At 38.3% G+C, this 20,029-nt stretch overlaps 2 protein-coding genes across 2 annotated transcripts; both read right to left on the reverse strand.

The window, feature by feature from the left end:
- Positions 1 to 1,341: 1,341 nt before the first annotated feature.
- zgc:162544 (3-mercaptopyruvate sulfurtransferase) lies at positions 1,342 to 6,772 on the reverse strand. Its single transcript, XM_036566121.1, has 2 exons — positions 6,135 to 6,772; positions 1,342 to 3,624 (listed from the first exon to the last, which is right to left on the reverse strand). Exons 1-2 carry the CDS (start codon positions 6,721 to 6,723, stop codon positions 3,326 to 3,328), a joined length of 888 nt encoding a protein of 295 aa, XP_036422014.1. The 5' UTR covers positions 6,724 to 6,772; the 3' UTR covers positions 1,342 to 3,325.
- Positions 6,773 to 9,660: 2,888 nt separating this feature from the next.
- On the reverse strand, positions 9,661 to 19,410 carry LOC118804878. The gene is made up of 4 exons (XM_036565493.1): positions 19,317 to 19,410; positions 15,875 to 16,322; positions 14,294 to 14,692; positions 9,661 to 13,955 (listed from the first exon to the last, which is right to left on the reverse strand). Exons 2-4 carry the CDS (start codon positions 16,319 to 16,321, stop codon positions 10,065 to 10,067), a joined length of 4,737 nt encoding a protein of 1,578 aa, XP_036421386.1. The 5' UTR covers position 16,322; positions 19,317 to 19,410; the 3' UTR covers positions 9,661 to 10,064.
- Positions 19,411 to 20,029: the final 619 nt, after the last annotated feature.

A 20,029-nucleotide genomic window follows, 5' to 3' on the forward strand; every position in this document is an offset into this window, starting at 1 on the left:
GCTTACTTTAAAACTATTGTAAAACATCACACATTTTTATGTCATGGGAAAGCAGAATTTCCCCTCACTTTTTCTTAACAAAGAAGTTCAAAGTAATAAGTAAAAAAAAACAGCTTGTTTTGAACTCATTGATTCTGTGATGTCATAAGAACCAACTCATTTACATATGTCCACCTATTTAGCCTATAGCAGTTTAGCTCTAGCCATCCATACTGAAGTTCTAAGGAGTGTTCTAAGGAGATGTTTCAGCTCTGAGTGCTTTTTGAACAAGTCACAATGCAGGTCAACCAATTAAAAGAGAGCTTATTTACATATATACATCTCAAAAAATGGCTTGTTTAGTTCTAAGTGATATGGAAAGGTTGAAAAATGGTAATCTAAAAATAAATTCTAAAAGAATAAAACAATAATTAAAACAATTTTGGTGCAATATTATAGCTGGACCTCAACAGTCAATTAAAACACAAGAAAAGGATAAAATATTGTCCCTTTAAATATATTGGACATCTGGTTTCTATCATTACCTCTGAAAAATTCAGGCTTGTAAGTTTCTAGAGAACAAAGCATTTGACATCAAACCACTCTGAATGCATTTGTTTATACCTAGATGATTTAATTATGCAAATTGATGGAATTCCCCTTTAATCGTGTTTCCTGCAGAAGTGAATTTACTTTGCTACTCCACTTAGATTTTTCCTCAATTAAATTTCTAAGAAAAATAAAATACTTTTTTTTCTTTCATTTAGGTCTTTAAAGGGCTCATTACAAATCTCAAAGAGTAGAGGATTTTCTCTTGCCGGTCATTTGAGTTCTCATTCATTGTTTCAGTTATAACCATTATAAATGTAAAATGAAACTTTTTTTCTAAATTTTCCTTGTGTGAGGACTACTACTACCCATTAGTCACCAAACTACACACCAAAGATTTTCAGAAAGTACTCCTTCTACCACTTAACTATGCTAATAACGCTGTACTTTTTCCAACTCTGATAAAAACAAGGCAAACATGAACCTGTATAGTGCAGGTGACCTTGTGCACAGGACTTGGGAAAGTTAACATTGCTTTGAAAAAACCTAATGCAGATTATGAATTTCTTTTTTCTGCTAGGTTTTATCATCAGTGAAAGAATTTAAAGTTGCCAGTCCTCCCTGAAATACAAAAAATCAAATCCTGAAGTTTTAATTCATTTGATTAAGTTTTAAGAAGAGCAAAATCTATGTATGTAGTGGCAGTAAAGCTCCCCAACCCCCACAAAAATCTCCCAGATTGCTGTTATATGGAGTTGGCAAACCTAGTCAAGATGCAAAACCTCTAATTTTGAACACAAAGACGACACTACAATTTTTGTGTGCCACTTATAATTTATTTAAATGAATATGAATGAAGTAAACAGCAACATCAGATCTTTCTGATGATTTAAACCGTTAACACTGCAGACAGCGACAAATGCTATAATGGTACTCTAACCGTTTAATGTGCAGAAGATTATGAAAGGCACTTAGCAAAACAAGTTAATCTTCCATACATTATAATCTATTCTTTGAAAAGCTCTTTTAATACCTTGCTCATATCACTTCTGATACCTGCAGTGGTCATAAACATCACTGAGAAGTACATACAATACAAGTGAGGTGAGTTAGCCTGGACACTACTATAATGTAGCAGACTGCTGTTACTTTCATACATACAAAATACTAGAGAACATAACCGCTATGCAATAAGTAACCATTCATCTTTCAATATTGTTTCAAGTGACAGTGACTGAGGTCCCGTTGATCACTGTTGACCCCTGGGGTCAAACAGGTGATGACTCTTGCACCCTTATTATGGTCTTATTGTCTTTTTTAATGATCATAAATGGACATGTAAAAGTAAAATGAGAAGCACCTTTATAACCATTTAGAACACAGCCTTCAGAATCTGAATGTAGCACAATCACGCATCACTTTTTCCCCTTAGCGCAGTTTTCAGGACTAGTTCCTCTGAGGCAGGGTTGGGCAACATCCACTTGTTTCACACCTTCAGACCGTCTTCAAATATTACCGTAGTATACAGTGTTACCAGTGGGGTAATATGTCTTGTCCTGCACTCTTTCAAAATTGAAAAGAATTAAAACGTTTAGTTTGCTTACAGGGTAAACACGTGTGTGATTTTCAAGCCATCATTCAATAAACATCAAGCCATCTATCAAACAATTACCAAATGTTAAACAGTGCTGCTAACTAGGAGAGAGGAGCTAGTTAGCATTAGCTTAGCTAGTATGACAACAACTCTGCTCCCCACAGAACATGCTGGAATCTGTGGTGAGCAGAGTGGTTAGCATTAGCTTAGTTGGTATTATAACAACTCTGCTCCCCATAGAACATACTGGATTCTCTGGCAAGCAGAGTGGTTAGCATTAGCTAAACTCAATATGATAAGAACTCTGCTCACCACAGAACATGTTGGATTCTGTGGCAAGCAGAATGGTTAGCATTAGCTTAGCTGGTATTATAACAACTCTGCTCACCACAGAACTGATTCTGGCTAACTAAAGCACCTACACAAAATTAGATGATAATGATTCAAATCTGAGGGAGTGAAGCCTCGAGCAACTGGAGCTGAATGGACAGAAAGGTGAAAAATGAACTTGTCAGGTGTTGTTTAAATCTGTAGCCTGATTGGCTAATTTAAAGTTCGCTTACTGACCAGGCCAAACAGGGCCACATACCACAGTACTGAGTTGATTCTGACTAACTGGTGTCAGAGAGAGCAAATGTCAAGTGACTGATGTTGGAGTGACAGAAAACCAAACCTGTTCCATGATGTTTGGGACTGCAGTGTTTTGGCTAAGCTAACAATAGCTTAGTTAGCAGGCCAAACGTGTTACACGCCATAGCACAGGTTTGGATCCAGCTAACTGATGCTAAAATTACACCCGTTTAGAAGACATCCGAGAGCACGAAGTCGAGTAACCGGTGTTAAAGTAAAGCCGAAATCGAACGTGTTCTGTGGTGTGTGAAGCTCTTGGCTGTCGCTGATCTACTATCATGCTCAGTCTTTTCTGAGGTTTTCCTGGCTCTAATATTTCTCCTCTTTCTATCACCACTACCTATCAGTGAGCTTCCACAACACCAATCAATGAGCCTCTATAAAAACATATAAGGGTGGAATATTTGGCCGTTCAGACGCGGAACAGAAATTTGACATCATAATTTTTAAAAGTCTATAGTATCGTTATACATCATTATTGTTATACTGCCTAACCCTACTCAAATTATTTTAAAAGTAATCCTTTAACTGTCAAAGCCTAGAAGAAGCTGTTTCCATCCAAAACAGGCACTCTCACACCTGTTTGCCTTTACCCTCAGAGATAACATGTTCAGGTGCAGCCTTGGCAAACCACTCGGACCACGACCCATCATACAGACAGACATCTTGGTGCCCACAAAGGTAGGCCGCAAGGGTGATGTGGCAGGCGGTCACACCTGAGCCACAGGTGACCCAGAAGGGTTTCTGCAGGTCAACTCCTGCCTGCTTGAACAGCTTGGTTAGCTCCTCTACTGGTAGTTCAAGTCCAGACGAGTCCATGAAGGAGGGGAACGGCATGTTAATGGCACCAGGAATATGACCAGGTTCAGTATCTGAGAGGGAGAATGAAGGGAAGGTTAAGAATTCCTTTAACATCATATTATACTCTTAATATCAAAATTGCAATTTGAGTATAACTTTCAAATTGTTGAAAGTTAAAAAAACAGGCCTGGAGCTTAATATACAGAAAATAATCACATCTAATCACAACTGTTGGTCACAAAAATCGCAATTAGCTATATTCCACAAATCGTTTAGCCCTACTGATAAAATTCAATATTTTTCCAATATATTACAGTATCATGTGATAGAAGTTTGCACTAATAAATTCATAAATCACTCTATTGTTCCTGAGTATTGCTATTCTATGCTAAAAGAATTAAACCTCTGAAATGGTGTTCTCAAAATTTACCTATGTTATGCTTTGTGTAAACAAGGTTCTAAAGTCAAATCATTTTATCCTAAATACATTTTTCCTCCAAATATCACTGGTTCCCCTGAATTATGAAGTCATTAAGCAGTCAAAATATGAATATTGCTGCAGGCAAGCTAACACAGCCGCTCTAATACTCCATGTAAACAAGTAAGGTTAGCCAAATGTTGTAGTTTTACCAAATGTGGCAGTAGCAGGTTACTGTGAGTATCAAGTGTTATTCTATAATAGAGTTGAAACACAGTATTATTGTACATTAAAGACAGAGGTGAGCCATACAACTAGGGAGTATCACAACTGTTGTTTAGCAACAGTGAGTAACAGACTTACTGATACAGTGATACTTAACATTCACAGTAAGTAAGCCTGTGCTAATCACTTTGCATAATTGCGATAGTTCAGTAGAACAGGTTGTGTATGTAAGTGCAAAGATCACTGGAAATAGGTTACATTAGGCCAATGTTTCCCTCTTCTGTTCCTGGAGCCACCCTGCACTGGACAATTAGTCTTTTCCCTAGTGTAGCACGCCCTGTGCACTGAAACACACACAAAACTTGTCTACAGAGAAAAATGAGGGCCTGATGATAATGATCCATGAACTTCAGACTGTATAGATTATTCTATAGAGTCAATCAATTCAGGTTGTTCAATGTAAAAACATTTTCGGCACGCAAAAGTTCAATGTCCCCCATGTTCATTCACCTTCCCTGCTCTACACCACACAAAACACATACATATGCGGTACAGAGGGTATTTCACAATTTTACAAAGCTGGATTTTGCAGGTAACTAAAGTTGAGTATGTGTCAGTAGGAATGGCTCTGAGCTTGTTTCCTATTGGACAGGCTTGCAGCGTCTTCCAAATGTCAACACAATTTAATCGGTGAGATGTTAACAAAGTCATTCAGTGTTAAATGTGAAACCAAGGACTGTGCTATGTACTACGCAAATATGGCCATTTTATTTGCCATCTAAAGTGACCAATGAACCTTCATGTGTCTTCTGAACCTTCACATATAATGTTCATGATGGTAAAATAGTGGTAAATCAGTAAAGACAGTTAAGCTTATAGGGTACTATTTTGCATGTATATTTCCACCATATTTTAAGAAAGATGTTTTTATCTCAAATCTATCATAAAACTGTCTCGGGCATCGGCTCTTGATACCAAATTGACACTTCTGGTAACATACTAAATTAAATGTTTTCACCAAAAATGACTGAATATTAGAGTTGACTTTTAAGAAACAGGGTTGAACAGATCATATTCACCCATTAAGCTGATATTAATATAAAAAAATGTTTTAAAAAGGTATACAACATTGAGCAGAAGGGAAAGCTGAAACATATTTTTAATCAAAACCTTTTCATTACAGTCTTCTGTTTCAAGCCATTTTCATTTCATTTTCATTTAAAATAACTGAAGATTAAAAACAGGTAACAGGGTTTAAAGTAACAGGGCTGTGCACTTAGCCTAAAATAAGCAGCATTCGGAGGTGGTGAGTCTGACAGGCCGCATATGATGCACGCAAACTACAAATAACCATACAGTTTACATGAATTAAAAAAACATAAGTGTGTATATATATATATTATTTTTGGTAATTTTTTGGGCTTTTAAATGCCATTTGCACATCTAGCAAATGCTAATTTGAATCCTTTTATTTTAAGTTAAAGTACAGATCCCTTCACGTTTTACAAAAATAATAAAAAAAACAGTCACTTCATTGCTTTAAAAAATGGTAATGGGACATAAACTGAGCTCTATTAGTGGAAAGTGCCAAATGCTTTAGATGCTTTACATGTTTGGTTCCTATCACCTGCAATATCTGCAACAGAGAATGGAATTATACTGACATTTAGGATAATCTTATTCCAGTTTAAGTTATGTGGCTAACTTTGTGAAAAATACCCAACATGTGAACTAACGGGTCAGATAACCTACTGAACTGTCGACTATCAAAAATGTCTGCACTGAAAACATGAACTCCTGAATTAGTTGACAGTCCGTTAAAATAAAAAAAAACGTTGTTTTGCAGTCGGTGTTCGTAGCTAAGAGGTTACGGCGCTGTGATTTGTTCTACAGATAAACCGTTTTTGGAATCTGCTGTAAGTTACTTCACTTATTTACCTTCTCTCGGTTCCGGTTCGAGCCCGCGAAAACGCCCCTCAACTCTGGCGTCCACGAGCTGAACCTTCTTGCTAGTCATGTTCTCCAGAACGTCTTCATATGTTTTCACCCAGGAGGAGTTTATCTCTGCCTTAAACTCGCTCCTCTCCGGTTTGGTGTACCGGTCGGCGGTGGGGTGACCCTCCCGCAGCCAGGTTTTGAGCCCACCGTTCAAGACGGATACGGAGTTATGACCGAACAGCCTGAACATCCACCAGACCCGGGGCGCCGCGAACGAGCCGAAGTCGCTGCCATCGTAAACTACGACGTGAGTCTGGTTCCCGATCCCCAGATCCCCTACATAGTCCGCGAACTCGCTCGCGGTGGGCAGCATGTGGTCAAACGGAGACGATTTATCGCAGCACTCGTCGATGTCGAAGAACGAGGCTCCGGGAATGTGGAGGTGCTTGAACTCTTCTTGTGCATTGCGGTTCAGTTTAGGCAGGTACCAGGAGGCGTCCAGAATCCGCAGGCTTGGCCCTACTTTGTTGTTTTTGACTGCTTCGGCTAACCACTTCGCAGCTACAAGAGCCTTAACTTGTCCAGCCATGACAGCAGCTGATCTGAGGGTACAGCTGTCTGCACCGGACGCCCTCTAACGGAGGACTCAGTGTACTGCAAGCTTTCTCACTAACAGTTTGTATGGAAGCCTCTTTCAGCGATTTGAAAAAAAAAAAGCCACATAGTATGGCATGACAATGACTTAGGATCTCATAATAAAGAGAACATTGCTCATATTTATTACTTAATATCTAATAAAAATAACTTACTATCTCATAATAATGTTTTCTCATAAGTATGAGGTAGTAAGTCATTATTATAAGTCATAATTATGCGACACTCAGTCATAATTATAGGCTCTTAAAGGGGAATTCCACTGATTTTTCAAAATGTCTGCCTAATTAGGTGGTTGAGATGTAAACAGAGTAATTTAGAGTGGTTTGATCAAAAATGCCTCATTTGTAGAGAAACTTTTAGACTCAGATTTCTTTACAGTGGTGGTGATGGGAACCAGGGGTCACCATGTCTAAAACACAAATATAGCCTGTTTATTTACCGCTTAAAACCAACAGTGAACATACATGTGTCTTCCGAATTTTTATATGTAATGTTGATGATGGTAAAATAGTGGTTAGCCTCAAAAATAAGATGTCTTTGGGAAAAATTTTGCCTTCAGTAAGCCTCAGTAAGTTTCTCTGAAATGAAGCATTTCACATCAAACCACTCTGAATGGCTTTGTTTACATCTTAACCATTACATTATATAGAAATCTTGAAAAAAAAACTGGAGTTATCCTTTATGAGATACTACATCATAATTATGAGAAAGTAAGTCATCATTATGATGTAGTCATTATCATGAGATTCTAAGTCATAATTATGAGACACAAAGTTATTAACTATGAGACAGAAGTCATAATTATGTCATAATTATAAAAAAATGTAATAAATATGGGATAGCGAGTCATAATTTGAATATAGTAAGTCATAATTATGAGATACTGAGTCAATACCTCACCAATCTTGACAAGATCTTAGCTGAAGAATCAACTCTTATTCACTTCAGGAAGTTTGTGAACAAATCTTCAGCAAACCAAGACCTTTTCAGCAAGTGGTCTCAGGTTATTATCAGCGGGTTTATAATTATGCAATGATAAGTCATAATTATGAGAAACTATGTTGTGGTGTGCGATAAACTGATAAACTGATAGGGCACTGTAGCTCTCACAGGGGCACCACAGGAAATTAATCTGGCCCTGAATATAGTAATGTGTTTTTCTTCTCATAAAAGCTTTATAAAATTATGAGGAGCCTGATCTGCTTTTTGTAATCAACACATCATATTAAGCAGGGCATTGCTTTATTTACCTGTTGCAATGGTACACATATACAATATCTCCCTTGTAAGTTTGAAGATTTAAGTTAATTTTATGTATTCAGTGGATTTGCATTACTTTCTTTGACATAGATGGGAGCAACAGACCAGTGAAATAGAGATATCACTGTTCCTTGTAGAGAAAGAAATAGACCAAACACACCACAAATTACCATTTGATAAGCATTTAGATGTATGAGGAACATGTTAGCTGTTGTCTTTTTAATCACCCTTCATAAAGAGTTTGCAAAGGAGGATTTTGTTCCCAAAATCTATTCATTGAGCTTTGAATACAAAACCCAATGACAAGAATATAATAATGCATATAACAATGCACAATGTCTGGAAAGAAACCAACTAAATGAAAGCAGAGAGTAAAAGATTAAAAGTAAAACTTACACCAATAAATAAAGTCAGTCCAATGTATAATTACACATTACAGTACTCAGTGTGCTAGTGTATATATTAGTAGATAGTAGATAGCGGGGTGGAAAATACTTGAGTAATTATACTAATTTTATTTTTGGTAAATTTACACAAGTATTATTGAAATTGAATACTTCCACTTTTGTTTCAGTAACATCGACCCAGTACCATACTTTCATACAGCTTCTCTGTACTTTCTATAACCCTGGTAGATAGCAAATAGCCCATCAAAGAAGTTTTAGGGAGGACAATTTTCTGCGTTTGTAAAGAAATGCTCTTTGTGTTATCATAGATATTAAAGACTTTAGTGTGATGCGAGCAATGTCTTACACTGCAGCAGACCATGCTTAGCACACACAGAAGATTTATGCACTCTCTCAAGTACGCATCCCAAAGTACTTCTCCTCTCCTAGTGCTGGGCAGCTCTTGAACTGAGGTGAAACAGAGTGATGAAGTCTGTTTTCTCACCAACCTGCTTTATCCTTCTGCCAGCTTGTGAGTGATTTCTGCTACATTGTCACGAGGTTTCGTTCTGTGTCGTGGTCATGTGAACATGATAAGGCCACTTTGAAACTCTGTGTTAATGTTGTCTGTGTGCCTTATTTAAGTCTGGACATCAGCAATTAATCACAAGGGACCTGATGCCTCTTTGTGTTTTTATAAGGTGGATTAAACTGATGATGTTCTTTTTCATATTATCTGTGACGCCAGTTCCAGTCTATCAAAGACTTTTAAATAACTTTTAAGATAATAATGAAGGCAAATAAAACCTATTCTTGTACTGCTAAAACCTTCTGGCAAACTAAAAATCTCTAATGCTCTTTGCCTTTTAGACTCTTTTTAAATGGCTTTTTGAGTACAATCCACTATCCTGTGCCTGGTTTGATGAGTGGCCACTACTTTGAGTGACTCTGATTAGAGCCGCACCCATGTAATTGCTACCACCAAGTCCTAATTTGCACTGAATTCTTACATAAAAGAGAGAGAAACACATTTTAAGGTTACAATATGTAGTTTTTATTGTAGCCTTTATTTTCCATTATTCAAAGAATGGATATTAGAAAAAAAATGAAAAGGTCAAGCAGAAAAAAACTTGCCAAGAAATAAGTATATGTATATATGAAATTTGCATAATATCAGAAATGTTCATACATCTGTCAGCCGATTTACTTATGAAAACCCAGGCTACAGACAAAATGCCACATTGTCTTATTTGTTGATCAGAGTATAAGATGACATGCAGTATATTTATAGAAGGGTAACAGAAAACAATTTATTAATGCTTAAGAAACAAGAAAACAAGTATGTCATGATTTGGTAGACAACTGCATTATAAGTCTAAAATATATTCCATGTTCTCATAATTTCCGCTTATCTGAATATTACTGTATTGAATCAAGTCAGTAAAACCCTTTCAGTAAGATTTAATGTAAAAACAATCATAATCAAGATCATAATCATAATTTACTGAATCATAAGTTTAAAACGTGATCCTCAGAATGTTTTATATTCCCCCTAATGTTGCCTTTGGCTTTCAAGACAGTCTCAAGTTTTCAAAACTCATAAGTTGCTTTGATTAAAGTCTGTATTTTAAGGCATGTATTTCTTTGCCTTCAACCTGGGAATGATCTGCATATCTCTGACATCATTGTGCTGTAGCAGCCAGCATAGGTATCTTTCTGTGCCCATACCCCATCCACTTGTAGACAGAGGTATGATTTGCCTCATGTTCATGTACCATTTGTATGACTCTTCTGGTACAGCATGGTGTCGTAAGGCCTCTTGTACCATCTCAGGGGTAGAGTGTCTTTCCCCGAGCCCCACCGTCTCCCCCAACCCCAAGAGCAGATCAGCTGCCTTTGCTTTCTTTCTGCCAGAGCCTTCAACATAAGCTTGGTAGAAGGGCACGCCAAGGTGATCCATTTCAGTCAACCAAACAGCGCCACCATACTTTTCAATCAGAACTCTTTCTCCTTTACGGGTTAGCTTTCTTCCAAACTGTGGCTGCCCCTCTTGTACCCATTCAAGACAGTCAGCAGAGGGCAACATTGTAATGGCTTGGTCCAGAGTAACTCTCGGAAGTGGTTCCTCCAGCTGCTTCAGCATGGCTTGTACATGGAACAGTGTTCCTGCTGAACTCTCGATGATCTTGGAGTGGTTCCTTAACATTGCCTGAGTCAAGTGAGCCACAAAACCTTCTGCTATATTGATAGCATCATCCATATCACCAAGTAGCTCACACTCAATATGGTAGAACTGATTCAGATGAGTAGCATCAGGATCCTCTCCTCGGAAACTGGGAGACACATAGTATGTCCCTGGAAGTCCTTCCTGGAAACGCAAGAAATATTCCAGCACAAATTGCATGGAGTCTGCCAAGTACACATCTTGACCTAGCATATTAACGAACACAGGCTCTGAGTCTGACCCCAGGCCCATTGGTGATGAAATGGTATCAGTTGTGATGGGCGTAAGAGCATATGCATACTTGCATTTGTTACTAAAGTACTCAACTGTGCTGTGGAACAGTGTATTTTGGATCTGAAAGAGATTGCGGTACCACTGGCTCTTGATGGCTAATGTGGAGTGGCTTTGGGGTTGTTCCCAGGTGCGAGGCGGTGTGGTCTTTGTGATCTTGGTGTGAATGTCTTTCAGAACCTCTGCAGATGCTGGAGGACCATCTGCTGAAGTTACATATCCAGGGTAGGTGGGACAGAACTCAAGAGGCACTGCAGGCAGCATTTCTCCAGGCTTTGTGACAAGTGGAATCAGCTTGGCATGGGCATAGTCAATTTCAAACCCCTCAGATATTAGAGCCACTCCTCGAGCACCCATCCCTTCTTGTAGAAGTTGAGCCACCTTCTGTGTTGCCAAGACCAGTGCTGTGTAATCACTCCTGGCTAGACGGAAGATGTCACTTGTTAGTGGCCTTCGTGGCACCAAAACTGTAAGGCCAGGTGTATTAGGGAAGGGGGTCAGAAAAGCTACATGTTCATTGTCTTCCCACACACGCCACTGTTGCTCCTCCCCTCTTACAATGCGTGAAAAAAGGCCATGATTTGATGGATCTCCATAGAAATCATAGCAGGATGGAGCATTGGGTGTTGGGAGGCAAGCCCTTATCTTTGACTGGACCTGGTCGAGGTATGCATCCTCACAGCGTGGGCCACTCTTGGAACTGCAGTAACCAGGATCATGTATGTGGAATTCCTCTTCCTCAGCAAGATGAGGCTTCCAGTTGGGTTCTAGTCCATGGATAGGCAAGATTTTAATATGAGCAGGTTTGTCTGGCTTGGGCATGGACACAAGGGCACAGCGGTACACACGAAGTTTCTCACAAAGCAAATTAGCAACTGTTTGCGCCCCTAGTAACATTGCCATATAGTCAGGCATCGGTAACTGAAAGATGCTATTTGGTCCATTTAAAGCCTTTCGAGTGAGAATTGTGGTTCCTGGAGTCCAGGGTTCAGGATGCAAGTGTGCTATTAATTCATCAGTTTCCCAGATCACATACGCAAAGCTCATAACAGGTCTGAAGACTTCAGCTCGAGCAACCCCATCGACCATGGAAGCAACAAACATCACTCCAGCATTAGTTTCGACTGCAGCTTCACCTTTATGGTCAACTGCAATGATTCCAGCACATTTTGCCCCTACATCCTCATAAATCACTTCGCGACAGGCCTGTGCTAGAGTGTAGCCTTTGAGGTTGTATAGACTTGCCACTTTATGAGCAACTGTCTCACGTAAGAATGCATCGCCATCTCCTGAGCATGTCACAGCAAGTTTCTTGTCAGCATATATTCCAGCTCCAACAATTGCAGTGTCACCAACTCTTCCTTTCCACTTGCCTACTAACCCCCCAGTTGATGTGGCTGCTGCTAGTTTGCCCCAGCTGTCCAGAGCAACTGCACCTACAGTTTGAGGATGGTTGTTTTTACTGCCGCTTAGTTTCATAGCAAGCTCCTTGTATCTGATATCAGTGTGAAAGTACTCTGCTGTCATTGTTTTTTCTCTTTCCTGGAGACTCTCTAGAAACTCCTCAGCTCCATCTCCTGTCAGTAATGAGTGTACACTTTTTTCCATCACATGTCGAGCTGCTTTGACTGGGTTTTTCACACAATGCACGCAAGCCACTGATCCAGAATTCTTTCCATGTCCATCGACAATGGTGGCCTCCATCTCGTGTTGGCCATTTCGGTTGTATACAGATCCCTTTCCTGCATTGAATAAGAAACAATCTTCCAAGGCAGACACACTTCTCTGTACAGCATCCAGACTGCTGCCTCCATGGCTTAGCACTTGTGCTCCCAGAGTTAGTGCTGTTTGAAGGGCAAATTCAATGACCTCAACCACCTTATGACTCAGCATCATTTCCTCACCAGCTCCACCGTGAATTACTAAGGTGAAAGATGGCTTTTCTGCAGGCTCAGACTCCAAGCATCCTTTTTGCTTGACATTCTTTCCTCCTTTTGGATCTACATCTTTGGTGTCCACTGCAGTGTTATTGATTGATCTTTCCTCTTCTTGCAAGAGGCACTCAATGGCTCCCATCTGCCCTGCAATTGCATACCTTACTGCCAGAAGCATCACCAGCTTAAGGTTTAGTTCAAGACTCTTTGCAAGTTTTCCTAAGATGCTGGCAAAGGTACCCTTTCCATTCAGCACAAGACGGACCTTGTCCTTCTTTCCCAGGTAAGTGACAGCTAGCTGGTTAGTAGCATACACATTACCCACAGCACACTCCACACCTTCCATTAGATCTGAGCCAGTGAGGTAGATGGATGGGCATCCAAAAAGATCCAGATATTTCTTGAGTGGGTTGTCTTGAGACATACTCCTGCGCAAGACAGCTAAATGAGGTCCTACACCATGACCACTTTTTGTCATTTTGATAAGATTTTTGTGCTCCAGGAATGCCAGGTGGAACTGGCGGAAGAGCTCCTTGGTGTACCGAGGAACATTGTCTGGCCCAACGCAGGATTCCAAGGCTGTTACAAGTTTACGAGACTGCATCGTGACAGAATAAGTTGGATCACAGCGGCCATGTTTGTAGTGTCGCATATGAGTGGGAGTCACCATGATGTGGCTGGCAGCTGTTTCTCCAAAGATTTGCTTTAGAGAGAGCTGCAGAGTGAAATTGATCCATGCATCATACAAACCTCTGTGACCCCTTAGGGTGGTGAAAACATCTGGAAAAGATGAAACCTCAAATGTGATGACAGGGTTACTCACTTGTAGATGGCTATTAAGCCATCTTGGCATGTTTACACCATCTAGCGGAAATTTTAGAGCTTTTGGATGTGAGGATGCAACATCTGACCCATTTATCAGTGTCTGAGTTTTCATATGCTCTATGTTTTGGGACTCTGAAAGGTGCCACATTCTTTCGACTACAAGGCCAGCCACCATGCCATCCAGGGCACTGTGTTCAAACACCATGCCAGCGATGCTGTCTTTGAACACCACCATGTTTACCACCTGTGGAGTGAAAAATTGTAGTAATAGTTTAGTATCTGGGTATCAATGAATTTGAACAATTCAAAGGCTCTGAACATAAGAGACTGACGCTTGTGCTTTAGAACCAGTAAGGTAGCCTTATAGGTGCATTGAGCGATATTTCAGAATTTTATTTGCAAAATTGGCAAAAGTGCTTCAGTATACATGTAAGAACAAACTTGTACATGTAAGAACAAACTAGGGGGATTTAGTAAACAACTTAAGAAGACATCCTTTCTGAAATAAGTCAATAAATGTTTACATTTCGTTCTACACTAATCCCATATCCTAGTTAATTACCAAGTCTTTTTTTAACATACCTTGTCATAGTACCTCAGGCATTGTCCGTCATCCCCTCCCAAACGGACAGCATTAAGAATATCAGCCAGATTGGTTGGTGCAGGGCAGTCTTCCAGTGAAAGAGCCAGAATGGCACTCTCTATCACTTCTAGAGATTCTGCTGCCTCACCGCCACCGTTCAGTATCTCCTTTCTGATAGCATGCCAAGTTTGGCGATGGAGAGCAGATAATCCACAGATCGTGGATGGATCCTGCATAGCTTGTGCAGCTGGCAGACACATCACATGAGCTAGCTGGGTGTAGATATCAAGAAGGGGCAAGGCGGTTACTGCGCCTTCTGCACCTGGGCTCCTTAAGATTTCAATGGGAAATATACCTCCTTTGCAGGTCACAATGGCATGGAGGCTTTCTGGATACACCTGAAAAAAAAAACAGACAAGCTAGAGGAAACAATGAAACCCATGCTAGCAGGCTAACATTAATGACCAATAGTGAAAGCCAGAGGCCAGCTCTATGTGGAACATCATGCTATTTGTTGCCTAATAAATTTGCTTCTTATTAGCCATCTTAGCATTTTTTGGAATTGCTTTTTCAGGAGTAAAATGAATACAGTTGTATGCAAAAGTTTGAACACTCCCTGTCAAATGACATATTTTGTTGATTTTCTAAGTGAAAATAAGCTAAGACATCCTCTACACTGAACAAATTTAAATATGCCATTTTTTCTTAAAGTTTTCTTGCACAAAGTTTTTCTTTGCTAATTGTAACATAATGGAACAAAAATATTAAATAACATTTGCACAAGCCAAATTTGATGTTTTCCAGTCTGTTTTCAGATTGGAATTCAGCAAACAAACAGGAATTGTGCATTAAAATGTGCAGATCTGTGTTCTCTGTAGAGAACATGTTAACTCATTTTTTACTTAGAAAATCAACAGAACATTATTTGGCCAGGGGCTTCCAACCTTTTGCACATGGCTGTACTTAAAGGGGAATTACAGTCATTAGGTTATTCAGAGTGGACTGATGTGAAATGCAGCCTTCTAAAGAAACTGACCAAGTCAGAATTGCTCACAGACATCTAAAGAGTTTAATGCCTCTTAAAGCTACTTTACACAAAATTATTACATGAAATGATTAGGAATATGCAGCCCAATCTCTGAAACATTGTTTTATGATTATTTTGAGAGGGTTTGGTCTGAAACTATATTCATGTAGTTTTGTAAACTAGCAGGGCATTCAAAGGCAAAATAGTCTCTAAAAGAAAACTTTTTCAGATTTATTACTATTTTATTATTATCAGCATTACATACAAACTCAGAAGACCTGTCTATGCTACTTGTAGTTTTAAATTGTAAATAAAATGCCTACATTTTTGTTGTTGATGTTACAAGCCCTGGTTCCTTTCACCACCACTGTACAGAAATCTGTAAGTTTCTTTAAAGTTGACCATTTCATACAAAACCATTCTGAATGACTTTACATTTTGAAGACTGAATCATGCATTTTGAAATCATGCAATTTTGAAAAGATGGTGGAATTCTCCTTTAAGGTACATATTTAAACACTGTGGGTGTATGTTTGCGAAGTCTCTGACGTACTTTTAATTGATCCTGGTTCTCTCCTGGTAGGCGACTGGAAGCAAAGACCTCTGACTGTTGTGTGCGCTCTGTTGGTACATCACCCTCAATAAGCCAGGGCTCACTATACAGCTTGGCTGCAGCCCATAGCAGAGCTGAAGCCCTCTCTAGCTGTGCACTCTCTCCCTTGGCCTTGGATGGAGGCAAGACAGAGGGGATGGCTGTAGAGGTGGGCAGAGGGTCACAGCAGGAGAGGAGTCGCTTTTTGAACTGCTCGGTCACCCAGTTCTCCTTGCCGCTGGCGCTGGCTTTCAGCTTCTCCTGGGCCTCCTGAAGTGCCTCTGTCTGCTGGGAGAGGGCATGTTTATACTGGACATACTCCTCAGGGCACAGAATGAGCTGAAGCACACGGCTTGCTTCTTTTATGGTGGTGTCCAACTCTGGAATGGGGTAATCGAGTAGTGCCATCCTGAAGAGGAGATAAGAATTTGATTTATCGCCCACACATGGGATTTTCTAAGGAGGCTCATTATCACCAGGCACATAGTAAAACATAGTAATTTCACTAACTTCATTTTTTTTGGTTTACTTTACTGTTTTGTTAAAATTACTATTGCTATGTTAAATGTGAAGTTTGGATGCATTTTACATTCTGTTGTTATTCTCACCATGATCGTGTTTTGTGTTTAGGTTTACCAGTTCAGGCTATCACTATAAATGCTTACAGAATGGTAAATATGCATTAAGCTGTCAGAGTCCCCAGAAATGAGTGACTCTAGTCTTATTTCAGCCATTTATTTATCACTGTACAAAACAGTCCATTTAATATAACAAAGTTGTTTTAACTGATGGTAATACGTAATACAAAGAAGAATACCAATTCAAGATGATCTAGCTAATTAAAGGATAAGCAGAACTTGTTAAGTTATTTATGTTTTTTTTTTTTGAGGCAAAAAGTTTGCATGATTTTTAAAGTCAATGTAAGAGTAATAAAAAAATGATTGTTTTCTCAAAATTTTGATCTATGTTCGAATAATGACTTATTAGCTCCAACTAATTAATTGAATTAGTATTTTAAAGTTATTTAAAGTACTTTTTTTCTTAAAATTGTGACTTTATATCCTGAAATAATGACTTATTTTCTCTAAATATTGATTATCTCAAAATAATGACTTATTTTCTCTAAATATTGACTTAGTATCTTGATATAATGACATATCGACAGTAAATTCAATATTTGAGAACAAAGTACTTTAAATAACTTTAAAATATTAATTCATTAATTAATTAGTTGGACATAATAAGTAAAAATAATGCAAACTTATTGCCTCAAAAAAAAAACATAAATAACTTAAATAAATAATAAGTAATAAACATAAATAAATAAGTTCTGCTTATCCTTGAATTAGCTAGATCATCTTGAATCAGTATTCCTCTTTGTGTTATGTATTACCATCAGTTAAAACAACTTTGTTATATTAAATGGACTGTTTTGTACAGTGATTATTTCAAGATATAAAGTCACAATTTTAAGAGAATAAGTCTTTAGTTTAAGATATTAAATCAATATTTTAAGAAAATAAGTCATTATTTCAAGACACTGAGTCAAACTTTGACATACTGCTGCCAGAAACAAAGAAGCCCTAGTGGTAATGGGCCGCCATCGTTCTCTATGTCCTACCAGAATCTATTTTTCTGTCAATTCAAATACAGCATACACATTAAAAGAGAAAAAGAGCTTAAAAGTCAAAAATACAAAGAACATCAAATAAGATGCACCTAATAAATGTTAGTTTGTGACATCCATTAATTCACCATCCTTTCTATACGTATATGTATTTGTCAGAATGTAATACAGTGAAAAGGTCATGTGCTACAACTGACAACAGCAGAAAATGACTATGTACTGTAGGTTAATCGAGGTTGAACATACTGTGTAATGGAGGAAAATGTGACTGAATTATAAAGCATGTGTAAATTATTAGAGCTGTATTTTCAGAGCACATGTGACCTGCTGCGTCTTCATTGTTCAGGCTGTAATTCAATCAGTTCATTACTGTCTCCAAAGCAGTTACCTTGTTTTCCCAACAAAAGGATCATTTTAAGACAGGAATGCACCCTGAATTTTGCAAAGTGGGATAGAATACCTCTGTGGTCACTAACTATAAAGATAGTCTATGGCTGTTCTCCTCACGTGCTTAGAAAGAGGCTCTAAATTTTCCTAACTTTTTTTCTTTTTAAAGCAATTCATTATAATGAATTTAACATGGTGTTTGTGTTGCCAGTTGTCATGGGAACAGGTCTCATGCTTCATGACCCAAGTAGTGTAATGTGATTTTGTCTGATTGACTGTAACAGCCCTCTGTATGATACTTATAGTGATACCTTCCACCCCCCCCCCATTATTTTAGCTATGCATTCAAAAGTTCATAAGCAAGTTCAGCCTAGGTTATGACTGTAATCAGGTGAGGTTAGTGATTGTTACTGAATATAATCTTCATTGTGTTCTTAGCCTTACCTCAATTTCTCACAGCATACCATTTTGTTAAGAAACACCATTTGAAACTAACTCCATTTAAAATTAATAGCAAAGTTTTCAAAGAAATAACCAAGAAATCTCTCAGACTTCTGGAGCTGTCAATGCAATTTCTCTGATTTAATCAAATGTACTTTATAGCATAAAAGAACATTCTCGCATATCACAATGTATGTTGTTGCTGTCGGAACAACACCGTGTGTCTCTGGTAACTTTTCAGGAGGAGGATTTAACATTATTTAATGTACATTGATAAAAAACAATAAAAAAATATAATGCACACAAATGCAGCTAGAGTAATTTTGTACTCTTTCTATTTGCTTATTAGTTGTGAAATTTTCACGCATTGTAAAATACAGCTGGGACTTTCAAATGATGAAAAAAAGTGCAAAAAATTAAGATAAAAGATTTTATTCCAAAAGCGACAATATAATAAATTACGTCTTAATACATATTGTTTCATTTTTAAACCATTTTACAATAATAAACTTCAGTTTTGTGGCTGTTGAAGAGACCAAACTCACATATACCTATGCAGTGAGTAGACAGTACTGAACTTTAAGCTTCCAAAACATGCAGTAAGTACACATTTTTTTTAACATAACCCAAATTTGACAGTATTTCTTCAGCATGAACCTTTACTATCATAGACAGCACTCTTTAACCCATGCTACCGTTCACTGTCACAAACTATTATTAATATTGCTCAATTACTGATGGATTTCATACAGTGCAAAACTACATACAGTTGTGGTTCCCATATCCTACATACATTTTAATCTTTATTCACTGATTTCCCATGTTACAACAGAAAAAGATCACTTTAACCAACAATGCGGTCATATTGTTGATAAGTATGGGTAGAAGGAATATTGAAATATCACTTATGCAGCATTATACAGCATTAAAGTGTAAATTTCCACTCACCTCAGATCAGAAGCGACTCGCAGAAGCGTATGGTGTGCTGAAAGAAACTCAGTGCGCGACAAGTTTTCTTGTGGCGAACAAACAAGAAGAGGGCTGTAATACAGAACCAGTGATTCCAATCAAGGAATTCAATTTCCCTTCTCCTGATAGAGGCTCGCTGTGTCATTGGCCAGGCTGTCACACTGGCATTCTTCTCTCCTACCAGAAGCTACTTTAGAGAACAAGTCTGGAATTTAGTAAAGCAAAGCTGGGCTCACTAGTTACTAACATTCACAGTTCTATCTGCACTACATTGTTTTATCAGTGCATCTCTAATGGAAACCTTAGATGAACCTCTATAAGAGTGAAACACTAAGCTGGAACATATCCAGGCAGAATTATTTCATAATTGATGTGGTCCAGTGTTATTAATAAAGAATGAATATTACTTCATACTTCCTGTAACGTATGTTTTGTTTTTGTCAGTACAATACAGGCTATGATGCTTTGAAGCCATGAGCTGTGGATCTGAACCTCATTATTCATACATTAGGAAATCCTCTAGGTCATCTCAATTTTAGCCTAACAATTTAATGCAATATAGGCTATTTGCCCTTTTTGGTGCACTCTGTAATCAGGTTTCCGGTAAAGTTCGCTTAAGTATCATTATTCCACTAAACGTGTAAGCTGTTAGAAGCCAGAATTTGTTGGGGAGCTATGAAAACCTCATGTGA

Source organism: Colossoma macropomum, unplaced genomic scaffold (genome assembly GCF_904425465.1).
Source record: "Colossoma macropomum unplaced genomic scaffold, Colossoma_macropomum, whole genome shotgun sequence".
Classification (NCBI taxonomy): Eukaryota; Metazoa; Chordata; class Actinopteri; order Characiformes; family Serrasalmidae; genus Colossoma; species Colossoma macropomum.